The 17,101-nt window shown below is 37.3% G+C and overlaps 7 protein-coding genes across 7 annotated transcripts in view; 4 read left to right on the forward strand and 3 right to left on the reverse strand.

Moving 5' to 3' along the window:
* The window catches only part of I206_106516 (uncharacterized protein), a gene marked incomplete at both ends in the record, with an annotated part of 1,066 nt that extends 827 nt beyond the window's left edge, over positions 1-239 (reverse strand). The window contains 2 exons of the mRNA XM_019159587.1: positions 1-43; positions 94-239. The exon at positions 1-43 is cut by the window's left edge and continues 60 nt beyond it. Of these exons, the coding sequence (XP_019007337.1) occupies positions 1-43; positions 94-239 (189 nt within the window). The remainder of the gene's footprint in view (positions 44-93) is intronic.
* Positions 240-829: 590 nt separating this feature from the next.
* Positions 830-2,672, forward strand: I206_106517 (uncharacterized protein; the record flags this gene model as incomplete). Its single annotated transcript, XM_070203334.1, has 9 exons — positions 830-944; positions 1,006-1,050; positions 1,119-1,220; positions 1,294-1,352; positions 1,515-1,639; positions 1,714-1,744; positions 1,869-2,017; positions 2,140-2,314; positions 2,436-2,672. The coding sequence occupies 9 exons, from the start codon at positions 830-832 to the stop codon at positions 2,670-2,672; spliced, it is 1,038 nt and encodes a 345-aa protein (XP_070059435.1).
* Positions 2,673-4,036: 1,364 nt separating this feature from the next.
* I206_106518 (uncharacterized protein) lies at positions 4,037-5,812 on the reverse strand (the record flags this gene model as incomplete). The annotated part of the gene is made up of 2 exons (XM_019159589.1): positions 4,037-5,651; positions 5,721-5,812. 2 exons carry the CDS (start codon positions 5,810-5,812, stop codon positions 4,037-4,039), a joined length of 1,707 nt encoding a protein of 568 aa, XP_019007339.1.
* Positions 5,813-9,510: 3,698 nt separating this feature from the next.
* I206_106519 (uncharacterized protein) lies at positions 9,511-11,413 on the reverse strand (the record flags this gene model as incomplete). Its single annotated transcript, XM_019159590.1, has 2 exons — positions 9,511-10,918; positions 11,007-11,413. The coding sequence occupies 2 exons, from the start codon at positions 11,411-11,413 to the stop codon at positions 9,511-9,513; spliced, it is 1,815 nt and encodes a 604-aa protein (XP_019007340.1).
* A 416-nt stretch (positions 11,414-11,829) lies between these two features.
* I206_106520 (uncharacterized protein) lies at positions 11,830-12,655 on the forward strand (the record flags this gene model as incomplete). Its single annotated transcript, XM_019159591.1, has 5 exons — positions 11,830-11,990; positions 12,104-12,231; positions 12,313-12,384; positions 12,446-12,557; positions 12,628-12,655. The coding sequence occupies 5 exons, from the start codon at positions 11,830-11,832 to the stop codon at positions 12,653-12,655; spliced, it is 501 nt and encodes a 166-aa protein (XP_019007341.1).
* Positions 12,656-13,050: 395 nt separating this feature from the next.
* On the forward strand, positions 13,051-14,481 carry I206_106521 (uncharacterized protein; the record flags this gene model as incomplete). Its single annotated transcript, XM_019159592.1, has 6 exons — positions 13,051-13,324; positions 13,423-13,575; positions 13,649-13,736; positions 13,809-13,862; positions 13,926-14,271; positions 14,344-14,481. 6 exons carry the CDS (start codon positions 13,051-13,053, stop codon positions 14,479-14,481), a joined length of 1,053 nt encoding a protein of 350 aa, XP_019007342.1.
* A 763-nt stretch (positions 14,482-15,244) lies between these two features.
* On the forward strand, positions 15,245-15,797 carry I206_106522 (uncharacterized protein; the record flags this gene model as incomplete). Its single annotated transcript, XM_019159593.1, has 2 exons — positions 15,245-15,644; positions 15,706-15,797. The coding sequence occupies 2 exons, from the start codon at positions 15,245-15,247 to the stop codon at positions 15,795-15,797; spliced, it is 492 nt and encodes a 163-aa protein (XP_019007343.1).
* Positions 15,798-17,101: the final 1,304 nt, after the last annotated feature.

Consider the following 17,101-nt stretch of genomic DNA (forward strand, 5'->3'; position numbering starts at 1 on the left):
AGATTTGTATTGAGCCAAGAGTTTTATACACGCTGGAGCATACCTAAACATAAGGACATTAGCGATTTCTGACAAATGAGTTCAGGAGCTCACTCTTTCCCATTGACTGAATCTCTAACATATGCTCTTTCTAGGTACTCCAAACTAACTATTATACTATATAATGTAGCTAGATTTTCGGTTTTTTCTCGTTCGGCATTGGTAGTCCATAATCGAACTTCTTCGTCAAGGTTCATCATATCATGAGATTAAACTTTAGGGCTCAGAAGGGTGTTGATCAGATTTCGTTGCTATTAAGGTGAATGGCGAGGTACACTACTATGTTGAGCAATATCTATTTGAACGATTCTTTCACAATGATTGAGGATATCTCCTAGTGATCTCTTAGTAATAGGAATTTTGAGATTGTTTCGTGATTGTTATCAATATTATGGTCTGATGATCTCAACAAGACTAGCTATGTTTACTATCCGTAAATATTGTTACATGCCAATTAGTTATGTCATCATGATGTTTTAAGTGCCCGTTATCACGGTTACGGCTATTCAATGTCAATCATTTTCATAAGCGCTTACTTCGTTAGTATTGATTAATTTTAATTCCTTCCATTGTTTTTGCATGTATTTTTAACATTCAATTCTGTATAACCCCCTTGATTGTCTTACGCTCATTTTGTTTTTGTAAAATACACTTGGTTTTTTATCTGTCGATATTCAGCTATAGAATAAAGAGCAATTCCAGACCGGCATATTGAACTTCGCGCTACCTTATAGAAAATCGAAAATAAGCCATATGAATAGTTCTAGGTGTAAATAAAAAGTGGAATATAATGACAGGAGATAGTCTAGGTGAATCGTCTAGAAGCGTTAGTCATCCACATCATTCCGCTCAAAACCAACCCGTGCCGGATAATGGGAAAGGTAAAGGTAAAAGTAATGGTAATGGTACGTGCTGCTTCGACGACCGAACATTGAGAAGTAGAAGTGACTGAGTGATGATATCTAGGTGAAACTCATCCGGTGGTCGACTTCACAGCAGGTGTGATAGCAGGTACGAATTATACGATTAGAAACCCAATTTACAAAAACAATCCTGTTGATATAGACTTTTGGTATTAGGTGCAGCAGGTTTGGTAGTTGGACAACCCTTCGATGTTGTTAAAGTACGATATCAAACCCCACAGTATGCCGGAAGGTATAAATCAACTTTTGGTGCTATAGGTAAGTTGAATGATTGACTCATGGAGACAATCTATCCCGCCAATATCGTGATTTACGCGATTCACTGCTGTAGGCGCTATATTGAAGGAAGAGAAAGTCAAAGGTCTGTTCAAAGGAGTAACATCACCTATGGTACGTTTCCTTCGTTCGCAAATTTCTCACTATCCTTACGCTGACGAGACATATTGGTTCAATATAGGCTGGAATAGCATTTGTAGGTCGATCTATCATCCTCAAGGAATGGTCATTCACGAGAACGCTATTGTCAGTTACATACTGATCCACTCATAATAGATAAATGGAGTTGTCTTTACATCGTATTCATTCTTTATGAAACTTCAATTATCCCCTGACTCGAATAATGAGCCTAGTCTAGGTCAGATTTTCCTGGCAGGAGCTGGAAGTGGGGTAGTAGCAGCGTGAGTCTGATTATATCCTGATATTCTATAGATGCCTATATAATAACGAAGCGAAGCTGATGGTATTTTCACAGGACATTGACATCTCCAATAGAATTAATCAAGGTATGTCCATCGATACTATCCACTTTACGACTCAACTCGGCGACAACAGTCCATCTTCTCTCTTCTGAACCTGTCATACCTATCTCTCACACCTGAATGCTAAGATAAAGGGTTTTGATTGTAGATACGAGAACAGTCTGCTCCACCTCATGTGAATACGTCCGCAATCGGAGTTCTGAAGCATATCATCAAGACAGATGGGCTAAGAGGCCTGTTTAGGGGATATCAAGCTACAGCACTAAGGGACTTAGCTTACGGGCCATACTTCTTTACGTGAGCTACTTTTGTTCTTTATCCGGCTTGCATATGCAAACCTCGAGTCGATGGTACAGCATAGGATTTGAGATCACGGTCTCATTCTTCGAAATTGATTTTGATACTGTTTTGTGATGCAGCTACGAAGCCATGCTACTTCTCTTCAAGCATCTCAAAAAACCGCCGTTACCTGAAAATCATCGGAAACATGAAGGACATACCCTAATTGATGAAGCTGAGATGGAATTATCAAGTGGACTGACTTGGGCTGAATTGATGACTGCCGGAGGTATTGCAGGTGTGACTGCTTGGCTAGTAAGTGTTACCCACATTTGACTCTACTTCTAGCTCTCTTCAGGGATGTCTGCAGCCGGGACGAGCATTAGCGTCATGGTTTATGATGAGGGGTAAGAAGGCTAAAGGAGAATGCGAATAGGCAACTTTCCCATTGGACGTTTTCAAAACTCGAATCCAATCAGCTTCTTGGTCCCCTTCATCTACCTCCTTGGCAAGTACGACTGCATCCCTTACAACTCTAGATACAGTATCGTCTTCAAGCAGTGCACAATTGATACCCTCAAAACCAACGTTATGGAGAGTAGCTACTACGGCAGTAAAGGAGGAAGGTTGGAGAGTTATGTTTGCGGGGTTAGGACCAACATTAATTAGGTGAGTATTTCGTTTGTTTCATGACTTTAAAGTTTTTCAATGGTAGTTCTCATGAGAGAGATTTCAAGTAAACTTTTGAAAAAGACAATCCCGTTTTTATTGAATCTTTGATATTGAACCTTGCATTGTACGATTCACATGGTTATCTATTTCAATTTAGCATGATTTAATCATGTGATTTTATCAAACGTTTCACGTGATTATGAAATGATAAATCGGGAATGCTGATGAATTAAACTTCCCGTTTGTTTAGGGCTGTTCCGGTGAGTCTAATTTCATTTCCGATCCGTAAGAAAATCAAACGTCGTAATTGAATGTTTTACTAAATATTTGTTTATCTCTTTGTTTTTTTTTTTAGACAAACATGGTTATTTTCTTGACTTTTGAAGCTTGCGTACTTGCTTTATCCTAAAAATTATAATATATTCAATCAAATCATATAATATGATAGATAAATCTGCATTCGTTATATACCTTAGCATAATACAACACAATACAATGCATAGTATGTTTGTAATCTATGGTTGTCGACTGATCAACGAATCTTAGCTTCAAGCATTATCTTTTGTTTTTTTTACAATACACGTTCCTTGTTCCTTGTGTAGTAGGAATTTTTACTACAAAAGTAAATCTAGATTTTGTATAGTATAATAGTCTCTACTGTGCATCGTGAAGTATGGAATACTTCTTAGATTGATTAATTGGTTATCTCCATTTTATCATTGGTTCAAATGAGTCGCTTATATTCGTAAACGTAAAATACTCATTTTTAGAAGGAGTGACATTCTCTGTGAAACAGTACCTCTTGAATTCAATAGTTAAATGTTATGATGGGAACTTTTTAATCTTTAAATCAGGTCCAGCTTTGGGTCCTGATTCTGATCCTGATTCTGGTCCTGATCCTGGTTACTTATCTTGATGTGACTAACTTAGCGTTTAAAAAGATGAGTTCCGGCGATATCGTTCATTAGCTTTTTTTCAAATCTGTAAGATAAGGTCGTTCGTTGTTTATGTTTAGCATAGATAGGTAGATGAATAGATTATTGTAGCCTGTTTTACGATTTTTAATTAATGGGTAATATGTATTCATATTTATGATACAAGCAAATTCCTATATATTTAAATACGGAATACGAAAATAAGCAAAGCAATCAAATTTAGATAAAAAAGTCCAAAAGAGTTCAAAAAAATGCGTTATATAGATATGTATTTATAATGTCCTAATTGAGATATATCATATACAACGATAATTATTCAAACGATATTGAAACCCAAAATTATGATATACAATTAATCGTCCTTTATATACAAAAGGTTGTTTTTTTTTTTCAATAGTAATTGAATTTAATGTCCATTAAAGATAAGAAATTAAGCGTAAATCCTCCATTGTTCGTTACTTTCTTCCAATTCATTATCAGTTTCTTCCTCCACACCTATAGAAACCTTTCTAGGAAAATTTCTTGGAAATTGTTGAATTATCAATTTCTTGGCTATATTAGGTGGTGAGAGTGATACAGGAGTTTTTATTTCTTCATCATCTTCATCAGTCTCCCATGTATCCATTAAACTTGGTGTGGAAATAGTTCGATCAGTTATCAAAGCTAATTTACGTTCTAGAATTGGTCTTTGAGATGGTAAAACGTCGACTACAATCGTTGATATACTCAATATTGATCGATCATTTAATGAACTACATCTAGTTTTAGGTGGAGTTATTGGTCCTTCTTCATCATCTTCATCCGATTCAACATGTTCTTCATTATCCGAAATGTCCATCATAGCTGGATGTGTATTGTTTAACTTTTCTTCAGCTTCTCGCTCAATATCTTCCCAAGTAGTTGATCGCCATAATTTGGAACATTTAGTAACTTCGGCTTTAGTTACAATAACATGAGATCCTGATGGATATTTAGCTGACAAGAAAGCCCTTCTAAGGGATTTATCAGATAATCTACCTCTTTCTAACCCTTCTAACCATCTTCTTTTACCTTCTTCTCGCTCATATCGGACACTCAACTTCTTGATTTGATGTACTCGAGAAGCGATCTGAGTAAGTCGAGCTAGTTGAGAGGCATAAGCCATTCGATATTGATTGGGTAGAGCATGAGCAGGAGGGATTGAAAGTAAGAAATTTTGAGGTGACATAGGTGAAGCTGGTCGACGACACGGCGTGACGCAAGTCGAAGTTGAAAATACGGATGTGGCAGGGGTGACAGGTGAAGGAACTGATTCAGAATCGGATTCATCGGTTGACATGGAATCCAGGGAAGATGAGGAGATTGATCGAGTTCTTTGTAATGCCACTCTTTGATTGAGAATCTCACGACTAATACCGCAGTTGTCGATGATTCGGTTGATCTCATCTCGGACTTTTGAGAAATCTTCCATTTGGCGAGAAGTTTCGGAAGCGATCGCCCAAGGGAAGTACGAGCACGGTAATTGCTCTTTCAATGTAGGCAACACATAACGTCTATATGTGTCAACAAGCAATGATCGAGCTGCACGACGATGAACCCTGGCTGGTGCACAGGGAGGAGCGGCTAGTGATGGACGAGATGGAGCGTAAGACGAACTGCTAGGTAATAATGGGGAGAGAAGTGACAAGAGTAAAGAAGAAGGTGTTCGGCGAGGTGTCGAGGTGCTTGCGTGACTAGATGAAGCTGATGAAGTCGAGGCAATGCTTGATATACTAGACCTTGGTGAGCTAGGCAGAGTGGTTGGTGCGTTGAAAGACAATTGTACTTCTTCTACCACCCTTTGAAGTTGTGCCACACAGGCTTCGGAAACGGGAAGAGTCGTTGAAGATCCATCGATGAAGTTTACCATTATGGTTGAAGTAGGTAATGAGAAAGTCACATCATCGATGATACCGCATATCCAGCTCGACTTCTCGCCTAGCAGTACATTGGGACAATCAATGTCCTCTTGCAAGCATAAAGCTTGATGAGCAAGCAGTGATGGAGGAAGAGGGAGCGATCGTGATCTATTCTCGGGAGCATATGTCGTCAGCTCTCTCGTGAACAGCCAATTAGGGATAGAGAGAGCTGCTCACGTGTATGGGTGGTTAGGCAATGGTAAAGTAAACAAGATAGTCAATGGAGAAGGGTTTGCCAAGGTTGCTTCGGGCAATAATTTGAGTAACATGGTGCTTTGAGCGATTGTGATTGTGATTGAGTGAAGATAATAAGGGGATTACCGTGTGTGTTTTCCTTGGATATCGATGTATCTTATACTGAATGCCTCTGCACTTTTAGCCGAGTGTACACTACGATTATATGTCAAAGAGTGATAGGGGGACAAAAGTTAAATCCAACGATAAGGGCCTGAATTGATTTTGGGTGATATCCGATTCGAAAGCCGAGATTTGGTGATGCGGATCTTGACTTGAAGGAAGGATCAACGGGCTGATAATTCTATATACTGAGCTTGGCAGTAGCTGAAAGAAGGTGATTTGATAGTGATTGTTACTTTGAGTAGTGATAGTAGTGCGGGATCGTCGAGACACTGTCTTGTCTTGTTAAGGAATGACGTTACAGGTGAGAACGCTTGATGCTTGTTGATGATTCCTTTCGCCTAAATGTCTGTGTATGTATGTATGAAAGAATGATCCTACAAGGAGTCGATGCTAGTCAAAATCGTAATTGATAGGAGAGAAATTACGTTGTTTAGAGAAGATCAAGTGAGATCATATGCGGGAAGAATATGACACGAGGACAAATTTTTAAAAGTTGTCGGGAAGAGTGAAAGTTCTAAAGGTCTCTTGTTTTATACTTGAGAGAAGGTTCAAACACTTTATAACAAAGAATCTAAGATTTCTTGATGTGAAAGGGAAAGCTGCGTACGGCTTATGATCTTGATTGTATTTCGCAAATTCCCATCCTAATTTAACTTTCTTTCCTTCTAATTCAGTGTTCTGGTCGCACTCAATCCAAGGTGAAATGATTATGAGTAGATCAAAGGGATTTTAGATATAGTCGAAAGAATGATCGTCCGTGAGAAAAGATAATTCAATAACCAACTGATAAGATCAAATTGATATGTATCGATGAGCTGATGAGAACAAAGATATTTGATTGATCGTATTTTATATAGATTGTATGTTTCGGTAATACATTTATGCTTTAGCTTGAGGATTGTTGTTTGTATATTCCGAACTGTTGATCTATATCTTGATGTACAGGAAAGAATAAAAGGCGAGATGAATTGAAACGGCGAGAATCTTATTTGAATAGGAAGTGAAACTTGAAAGGCTAAGTTCTGTTCTTCTTTACGATATATCGTTACCAAAAGATTGGGTACTGGATTTTCTTTATGTCTTTCAATAAAAGTGAATCCGAGAGTGGAACAAGAAGATTCAAGACAACGTCAATAAGAAGAATAAAGAAGAATGAATGTAATGATGATGAGACTACGATAGTATCTATCTATCTGATGAATGATAACGATTGAGAAAAGTCCTTCTCTCGATTGTGTTATCATCATTTTTGGTACATATCACGGTAGTACATATGGTAAGAGATTTAGCACTTAGACTAGAAGAACACGTTTCCGGAAAATTAGGTGATCATGATGTTATTTTATTTAGCTCCAAAATTTATAACGACAAAATTGAACTAATTCATTTTTTAGTTTCATACAGGTTCATAGAAGTTTTGTACCTTATCACAGTTACAGTTACAGTTACCGCAGTGTGTTCCGCCAAGCCGACTTTGAACCCCTTTTTCCTCTAAGATTATAGTGTTAGGGTAAAAGAGTTTATAACGTAAAACTTTATACATCGATCTGGACCGCATTCAATCGCGTGGTTTTGAATATTTGCCGATGCGAATAACTTAACCATAGAACTATTTTCAAGGGGTTCTCACCTTTTTCCCTTAACCAATGACGACTTAGAATGCAAAAGTTAATTTCTTAAGCTCCCGAACCGTTTCCGTCCGACTTAGGTAATTCAATCAGAAGTGACATCCCGCACGCCATCTCCCGTTATCATACATAAGTGAAATGCATGTAAATAACCAAAGTCTTTGTGCATACGGTAATCACCGAACATGCGTAGAACATCATGTTCGCAGTGCATCGATACATACTAGAAGCCACACTTTATGGACTCCAAAAGATGAATAAGGAGGGGTGGGAATTTATCAGTCTATAACAGCATGCGTCGTTATCAATATCTCGTTACTGCTGTGTATACATCGATCATTTTCAACAAGGCGCAGAGGATCGCGCCTCTTTGACATGCCTTTGAATTTGACTTTGACTTTGATTGATCGCTCAGAAAACCTGATTGATTGGATTTGATGCGAAACATGTCTTTTGTCTTATCTGTTGGAATGAATATAAAAAATGGGAACCGAAATACTCATCTTTATGTCGGTTTCGGTGCGGAGATGATTTTTCCGAAGATGTTGATCGTCGTTGAAGCTTATAGATAAACTTATCAAAGGATGTTATTGAATAAATAGGGTGCTGCAGTACCGTGCGAGAATTGATTGAAGTTTATCAATCCTAAGTTCGTGTGGTTTAAAAAGATGATCTGCGCTTGCAAAGGATGTTTAAGCGGTAGTTTCCAGAAGAAATTACAGCGGTATTACCTGTCTTGATGATTGTGCAAGACCGAGCTGATCTTCTTTGCCGAGAAAAGCGAACTTCTTCTATTTAGCATGGGAATATACTTGATCTGCGTGTGAAGGGACCTTTCTCAACAACTGATTAGTAAGTGAGCCCTTGTAACTTGTACTACGGGTGATTTAGATTTAAATCTAAGCTGGAATCAGACATATCAATTTGGAATCAACCGAGACATTCCGAACAAGCTCAAATGACTTTCGCATCATCAGAAACTAATCTTTCACAGATAAGACAGTATTAAGATAGAACCAAGCTGATAATTTACTCTTTTAGTATTCCTTTTCAAGAAAATAAAAGAATAGATCTCGTATTAAATCTATATTCGGAAGATTCCAATTACTTTTAGCTTAAAATTAGCGTATTTTGTTTTTAGCTTCAAATTGAGGAAACCCTTGATTTTCAATTTAATTTGATTACTTAGATTATTGGATTACCTTATTGAGAATACGAGTATGAATTCAAGCATTTATTCTTATCTCTTTTTTTATTAGCGAAGATTAAGATGAGCTGTTACAAATATATTCGAATGACATATCCGTAGCTGGGAATTCATTTGAGTCTACGCCTGAAGAGATCTAGTAATAGTGTCGCATCAGCCTTAGACTAGACAATTTTATTATATCTCTTCGCAGATTTGTACTTATTCGAGATCATGGACTGATAAGAATGGTATCTAAATATAAACAAACGATTAATATCGAACATCGCATGCCTCATTGACAATTATGCTATTATAGATAATGCCGTAAAAGCGTGACATGTGAAAGAAGCTACTATGCTTCGATTACGATAATTCCAGAAATCCCTTATAGACTATGATGACAAAATTAGATATTGGATCAGCATTTAACTAATGAAAATGACGCTAGATTTAACAAGATAATAAAGCATACGGATGCTTCCAATAGCAGGATAAAGATAGATAAGAAGAAGAGGTAGCATGTAGTCCAACTTTTCCGGATGTCAATGACGAATATGGACAACTTGGCTTTTAAATCATTCTTATCGATGACTAGAATCGTCGCCACATCGTTCCGAATGTGGATTAACGAAGGGTAAGGTAGCTTTGCGCTGTCGATCTTGACTCCTGAATAGCTGTATACAACGAATGCATGGTATAATTGATGTAGTCGATTTCATCAATCTTTCAATGATAATTGCTCAACGCTTAAACCATCCTTCAACCAATCTTTTTGAATTTGCTCATTTTTTTAATTATTCAAATACTCTATTAATTTTTTATTCTTATCTTCTACTTCTTTTCTACGCCATTCACTAAGACTAGAAGGATTAACAACCCATATACAAATCTTATTATCATCATCATTATCATCATTTTGATTTTGATTTTTATTTTTTGAAAAATCAATATTTCCTAAACCTTCATCAATTTTCATTTCTCTTAAAACTTTTCCAACTGCACCTCTATTATTAGTTAAAATTGTCCAACCTTTTTCTAAACCAACTAAAAAAGTTTTTAATGTATGAGAAGAAGGTAATTTAGATTCTAAACTTATACCTAAATGAATATTTTTATTATTATTATTATTATTTCTTTTTGATCTTCTTTTACCTCTTCCAAATTTTTTTTTTTTAATTTCTTTTTCTTCTTTAGTTAATTCAGGTAAATTTGATTGAATTTCAATAATATTTAACATTTTTTTAGTTATTATTATAAATCCTTTATAAAATCCTTTTTCAAATTTATCAATTGAACAATTTAATCCATTTATTTCAAATGGTAAACTATTAACTTTTAAATTTTGTAATATTGATGGTATTTTATTTTTCCATCTACTTCCTTGCCAAAAATCTTCTTTTAAATGATTATTAAACATTATAGATGCTCTACGTTTTTCAGTTTCACCACCTATTATATCAACTATAGCAGGTAATCTATTTTTAACTTCATCCGTTACCCAAAATTCTACTTCTTCCTCTTTCAAATCTTTTAAATGATCTATCAATTCTTGTATTAAAGGATGTTTCATTTCTAATTCCAATTGATCTCTTAAATCTTTAGTAACAGGTATATGTTCCGCCAATTCAACTTCATCAGTCTGTGAGTTATATTGTAAAGTTCGAAATCTGGATTCTAGCTCTTCTGATGAAGTAGGCAATTCGAGATGAGTTGACTCGCAACATAACGCCACTACTACTGATAAGTCTAAGAGTATTTTATTTGTAGGTTGTAAAGTCTTCTGGCGTTTAATAGGTCTTTGAAATGCTTCCCTCTTATCTGACGCCAAGACCAGCTCGACTCCTAAATCTCGTATAATCTGAAATGTCTCTTTTATCCTAGGATCAGTATATCCCTGGTCTGGGTTTTCCTCTAATCTGTTCAGAACATATCTTACTTTAGGTTGAGCGAATCCTGCTATTCTTGGATATTGTTGAGCAGCTTGAACTAGCAATATAGCTTGTTCGATAGCTGAGTTGGTCAAGCTTGGTTTACGAAGTTTCGATGGTCCAGCTTCAACAGAAGGATTGTTTGAGCTTGATGATTGAGAAGAACTATGATGAGATGACGATGTTCCAGTATCGGAATCAGAATCATAATCTGAATTTATGTATGAATCTTGTTCTCTAAATTCAGCCATAAGACGAGATTCTTTGATGCTATCAAGCCATAAAGCAGATAATTAGAAAATATATTCACGTAAATTACATGTATTGTCACTAAAAGGAGTGAGAATTACTTACTCACGTATTCACTTTAACCCAAGTCAAACCTCCATTTTCAATTAAATCCACTTTAACTTGATTTTTTTTATCCTTTTCATCACCTATATTAAGTAATTGTGAAATTCCAATTATAGGCCATTTTGCATATTTAATTTGATCCCAAACAGCTATTAAATGTGGTATATTACTTGATATTTCTTTAGGTGGAATTTTACTTTTTGATAATGATTCAATATAATCTCTTTCATTTTCAACTGATAATAAGAATTTTTTTAATCCAATTATTGTTTGTTGTTTATATGAATTTGGATGATGAAAATCAATTATAGGAGCTTTATAAATAGCTAATTCACTTTCTTCGTTAATGAATTTTTCGACTGATATTAATAATTCTTCTATTTGAGATTGAATGGTTGATAATTGGTCCATATTTTTCCATTACACTAAATTAATGTCAAGTTGGTGAAGCAATACTATACTTTAGATAGTTAGCTAAGAAATCGAGATCGAAAAATGGATAAATGCGGTTATACCGTGATCTAATCTTTAGACGGATAAACCTTAAAATAGTTAATCCCACGTGGAAGAAAGTGATATGGGGGCTCAGATCTGCGCAATGGTCCAGATCCGAGAAATGGAATTATATTATATTATTTGAATTGCTGTGTTTATCTACTCTTTTATTTCTTTCCGCCGTCGCGCTATACATTTGTATTCATTTATATCATCCATCACCATTTTGATACATCATCGATTCTTATACCCAGCTGAGCTAACTTATACCTTCCAACACCTTGCATTTCATTTACATAGTACAGTAACCGTACATTCACACACACTTCAAGATGGAAGTCCTCGGTCACGTCAATAACATATCTGAATATGCTCGTTCTCTAAAAGATACTCGTCTCTCTTCATTGAGACACCCTGGAGAATTCTTTGACTATCAACGTGTATCAAGACCTAAAGATATGCAAGAATACTTGAAGAGAGCAAGCTATAATGTGTGCGTACTGCTTTCATACATATTGTTTTGGAAAAATCAACAATCTCCGAACAGTTATATAAGCCTTCTGACGCATTCAGGCGGAATTCCGAGCTGATAAATACGATGAACAGGCGATATTTTTCAGCAAACTACGCTATCGTCGTGGCCCTTCTCGCTGTGTATAGTCTCATTTCAAACCCACTTTTATTGGTCGCATTGGGATTCCTCATTGGTGGTTTCCTCTCAATCAACAGATTCGGTATGTCTCATACTTGCATCTTTTAGCTTACACACATCAACGAATGCAACGCAATGCTTAGCTAACATCGGACCCAAACAGTACCTGAACCTATCGAATTCAATGGTAAAGTAATCACACCTCAAAATTTATACATCGGTCTTTTCGTTATTGGTAACTTGATTCTATCTAGCTGTCTGCGCAAAGGATATTGGGCTGACGAATCATTATTCAGGAATTCCACTTCTTTGGCTCGCCGCTCCTATTTCCACTTTCTTTTGGCTTGTAGGAAGTTCGGGTTGTATAGTTGGCTCGCATGCAGGATTACTGGAACCTGGAGTTGAATCGTAAGTGACTAATCGCGACTACCTTATTTTTAACCGTGTTTGCAGATACTGACTTTCCTCAATCAATTAGCGAGTACGAAGGTCTTGAGACTGTCTAAGACCTCAGAGGAGTAGAGTAGAAAATCGACGTAGAGTCAGTCCGGAACGCTGGGATCTTTTTATATAAAAGATTCATTTGCTTCGACTTGTTTTTAGGTTACTTATAGATGCTGTTCATTTCTTATATATGACATATTATGCTTCTGTGTGCCAAGCGGTTCATCCGGATCCCTTTGGTTGTTGATGTGTACATCATGGTCAATTGAAGATGCATATTCATATTGCAATTCCCTTTCGAGTGATTGAGGCCACGCGATTGCCGCGTCATGAGCCAAGTTACAACAATTGTCTTTGTCTAACGATTATATCGTTCTTGTCATTTGTCTGATAATATCCATTCATCACTTTGCTGGACTTTGACGCATAGACGTTAGCTGACGAGAGAGAATCAACCATGCCTCCAAGACCAATAAAAACGCCTACATTAGATTCACTTCTTCCTCCAATCCTTGGATTACTTCCAAATGCCTATTCCGCTCATCAAAAGTGTTTAACTACAACAGCTAGATTAGTTCATTCAGGTCATCATGCTTTAGCTGTAGAGATTTTGTTTGCAACTAGTAAAGAATTATTGAAGATTAATGAGGGTTCATCAGGTGTAGAATTGGGTGTTAGGATGATTCAAATCATGCAAGAAGGAGAAATTGGTGTTGATGAGAAATCTAGAGGTACGGAATTACTCCCTTATACTTGAATCCATATATATCATCGGCAAGTGATGTTATCAAATTATTAGAACGCTGACTTATTTCTTTTACTGATTCAGCGTCAATCACACAACTTCTAGCTTTGACACCTACCACGGGACCATGGAGGAAAAAATTAGCAGATGTAGCTATAAAATGGTCTCAGCAATTTGGAGAATGCCCAACTGGTGATCCTAATTTACATCAATATATAGGAGAGCTTTATTACAAGGGTATGTAAATTTCTTCATCAAGCTGGAAGGACCGAATATCTTAGCTGACGGGATTTTTTCTGGATACGTCCAGATCGAGCGTTCCCTTTGGCAGAACAACATCTTTTAGCTTCTGGTAAACGAGATGCTGCCGTGACTTTAGCGCAAATGATGTTTGAATGGTGAGCTAACATGACTTGGCTGTTTTCCCGGAAAACGAAAGAAGATTCTAAATTGATTCGTGATTACAATAGGTGCGAAAAAGGTGGACTTGATCCTGGACCTTATGCTGTCCGAGGAACACTCCCGTGAGTTGTAGTAATGATCATCTCACGAATCACCATTAGACTGATGAGAAAACTCATGCTTAGCTTTCTTGCTCAAACGCCACCATCAATTCAACCAGCTCTTACATTCCTCACTCAATTTCTTTCACTATTATCATCAACAACTTCGCCATATCATAAAAATTTCATTACGCCTATACCTTCTCAAACTTCCTTCTCAATTTCAGAAATTCAACTTACAACTTCACCAACATTGAATTTTGTTCAATTAGCTTTGATAACTGTTCAACGTGCTCCTGCACCCGGAGTAAGCGGCGTGACTGCTCGAGGAATGGATGGTGGGATTCCGAAAGAATGGGAAGGTCTTTGTAGAAGGTATAGTAGGAATAGTGGAGCAAGTGGAGTATTGGCTCAAAGGGAAGTGCAAGAAGTGAGTTTACGTGTCAATCTTAACTATTGACCATGACTACGAGCGTTAACCTCAATGTATGATGTCTTTTAGGTTCTTATGCAAATCTCGACCGAAGTATTCCACATACCACCTCCGAGAGGAGCAGGCGGTAATGACCTTTTACAAAATCTGATGGGATCCTTATTTGGCGGAGGAGGTGGCGGCGCAGGTGCCATCGGTGCTCGATAAATAGCTACATATGATGCTCAGATCGTTCATGGAGCTGATAAGTCGCGTGGGTCGAGTGGATCTCGAATAATCATCAATGCAGCTTATCGCACCCGTTTCAAGAAATATGTTCAGTATGTGACCGACTCATGTACCAGGCTGACCTGCTCATACCGATGACACATCGAACACAAGACTGACAGACATTGCGCGTATCCCAATTTCCGCATTGGTCTTAGTGGACATGTATCCTCTGTTACTGTTAACTTTGCCAAAACCCTAGCGAGTCAATCTTTACATCACTTGAAAATACGGTGCTTTTCAACTGATCAAAAGCGTGGTAATACGTCATACTCGTCCAAAGATTCTGACTCCTCTTCGTGAAGGGCAAGCATCAGAGGATTACAACAGCGTAAGACGTGCTAATGAAGAACTTGAGTAATATCTACCTTTGTCCTAATAAGCTGTGTCATGGAATATGCGAAAATTTATATGCAATGTTGCTACTCATGCCAGAAAGAGGATGGATAAATATGACGTTCAAATTTCCTTTGTATGCAAAGAAGCACCATTGTCAATAACCCCTGAGTTGACGGAGTACTGTATTGTGTAATTCGCACATACGATACATAGTACCCATAGTATTTATACTATACATTACTAATTGTTGCTTCCAGGCCCTTGATTATTCTATATCTTTAAGGTCTCTACAATATACTGACAATATATTACTTTATCAACCCTCAACGAAACACTAAACCCATATAGCTATCAGTATCTCCAAATGACTTCGCTAGGTACTGCTCCTGATGCTTTGAAGCATACTCTACAGAGCTCGAATAGTACAATTGACTATCAAAAAGAAAATAAACGTTTAAGAAGTATCTTAAATACTCAAGAGAAAGAAATTAACGATCTCAAGTCCCATAATTCAAGCTTCAGCAAGGAGTTAGACAACAGCCTAAGAAACGTCGCTTCGCTAGCAAGTCAAGTAGACTGCCTCAAGACTGAACTTGCTTCTCTAGCTGGACGAAGTGTCGTCTCTGGATCTGGGCTCGATAGCTCTGAAGGAATCCGAAATGAGCTAGAGTCTATTAAGAAACACAAATCGGAACTTATTTCACGTGAATATCTACTCAAAACATTGCTTGGGGAGGTTGAGAGCAGACAAAGCAGTGGCGAGAGTAAGCTTCATTTGGAATACGTTTGGTTCCGATCGAATTGGTGGCTGACCTTGCATGACAGTGGCAGGTGAAGAGCAAGATGTATCTACCGCCAATGTAGACAATGCGATTCAAGACTTACTAAGGCGCATCGCGAGGCGAGGTGAAAAGTGATACGCAATATTACATTCAATAGCAGTCAGACTAAGCTCATCGACCTGTAGAAGCTGCTGGGGTGTATGTAGTGGCATCGATAATGTTTCATGCATGTCAATATTGATTGGTCTGTGTTGTTGAGCAGAAAGCAGAACGATCCAAATGGTCTCGTCTAACAAAAGGTCATCCGAGAGATCGTTGACATGTTGCTTGTGCGATCTGCCATGCTTCACAATGTCTTCGTGTCGGGTGTTGATCCTTCGTCCTCCGATGATGAAGGGCGGCTCCAATCTGCCCCGTCTTTTTTGATGAGGTAATCAAAAATCTTCCTTGTCCTCCTCCGAAACACTGAGTATCATTTCAATTCTCGATTGCGCCCCAAGTTGTCCTCTGATATTGGATTTGGAAGGAAAACTCGTAGAAACCCTTCATGGACAATGTAGTGTCAAAAGAAGTCTGACAATGCTCAAACCCGAAAGAAGCTGCCAAGGCATCTTATTTGAGAGTCACACAAGATGAGAAACGTTGATTTATTGGAATTGATATCAAAAAACACACCTTCTTCTGATACTATTATGATACTTGACCTTTCCTTCCTTCAACTGCTTTTCACAAATGAAAAGCATGATATGATCAAAGTGGTAATGCAATTTCAGGTTTGACTTGTAAGTTTGATATTTCAACTTTGATCTTCTTAGCGATATTGAAGATATCCTGATAAGCTGGAATATCTGTATTGCGACGAGGTGTGGCAGGAGGAAGATCAAAATAGGGCATCTGGTCAACATTCGCTACGAGCGATTGTAAGTTTCAATTTGATCAACTCATCGGCTTGATTCATTCTTCACATCTCAGTTTATCAATGTGCTACTGATTGGGGATAAGACTGATTTTGATGATAGTATTTCTAGCTCTTGTTAATGGCTTAACCATCTCATCAACTTCAATACCTTCCACTTCTTTGATTCTGGATTTTAAAGTTGGGTCGTAATCAGGTAGAATCGCATGAGGATCCTAAGTTGGTAATTGTAAATCATTATCTTTATATAAATCCGGTGCATTTTCATCGTAAATGTGAAACAATTCTCACCGTTTATGAGCGAATAAACAAGCAGTTGTACCATCTCCTAAAATATGTGCCCAGTCCGTACCAAGTACACTATAAGCACTTAACAAACTCGGAAGACGAAGTGCGAATAATGGACAATCAGAATTTGCTATTGCGTATTTTGAATTCAAGACTGGAACAAAAAGATCGAGAGAAGATCGAATAACGTGAGTATCACGAAAGACCAGTTCATCTTGAATTCTTTCTTCTGCGT

The sequence above is a fragment of the Kwoniella pini genome, chromosome 9 (assembly GCF_000512605.2).
Source record: "Kwoniella pini CBS 10737 chromosome 9, complete sequence".
NCBI classification, from domain to species: domain Eukaryota; kingdom Fungi; phylum Basidiomycota; class Tremellomycetes; order Tremellales; family Cryptococcaceae; genus Kwoniella; species Kwoniella pini.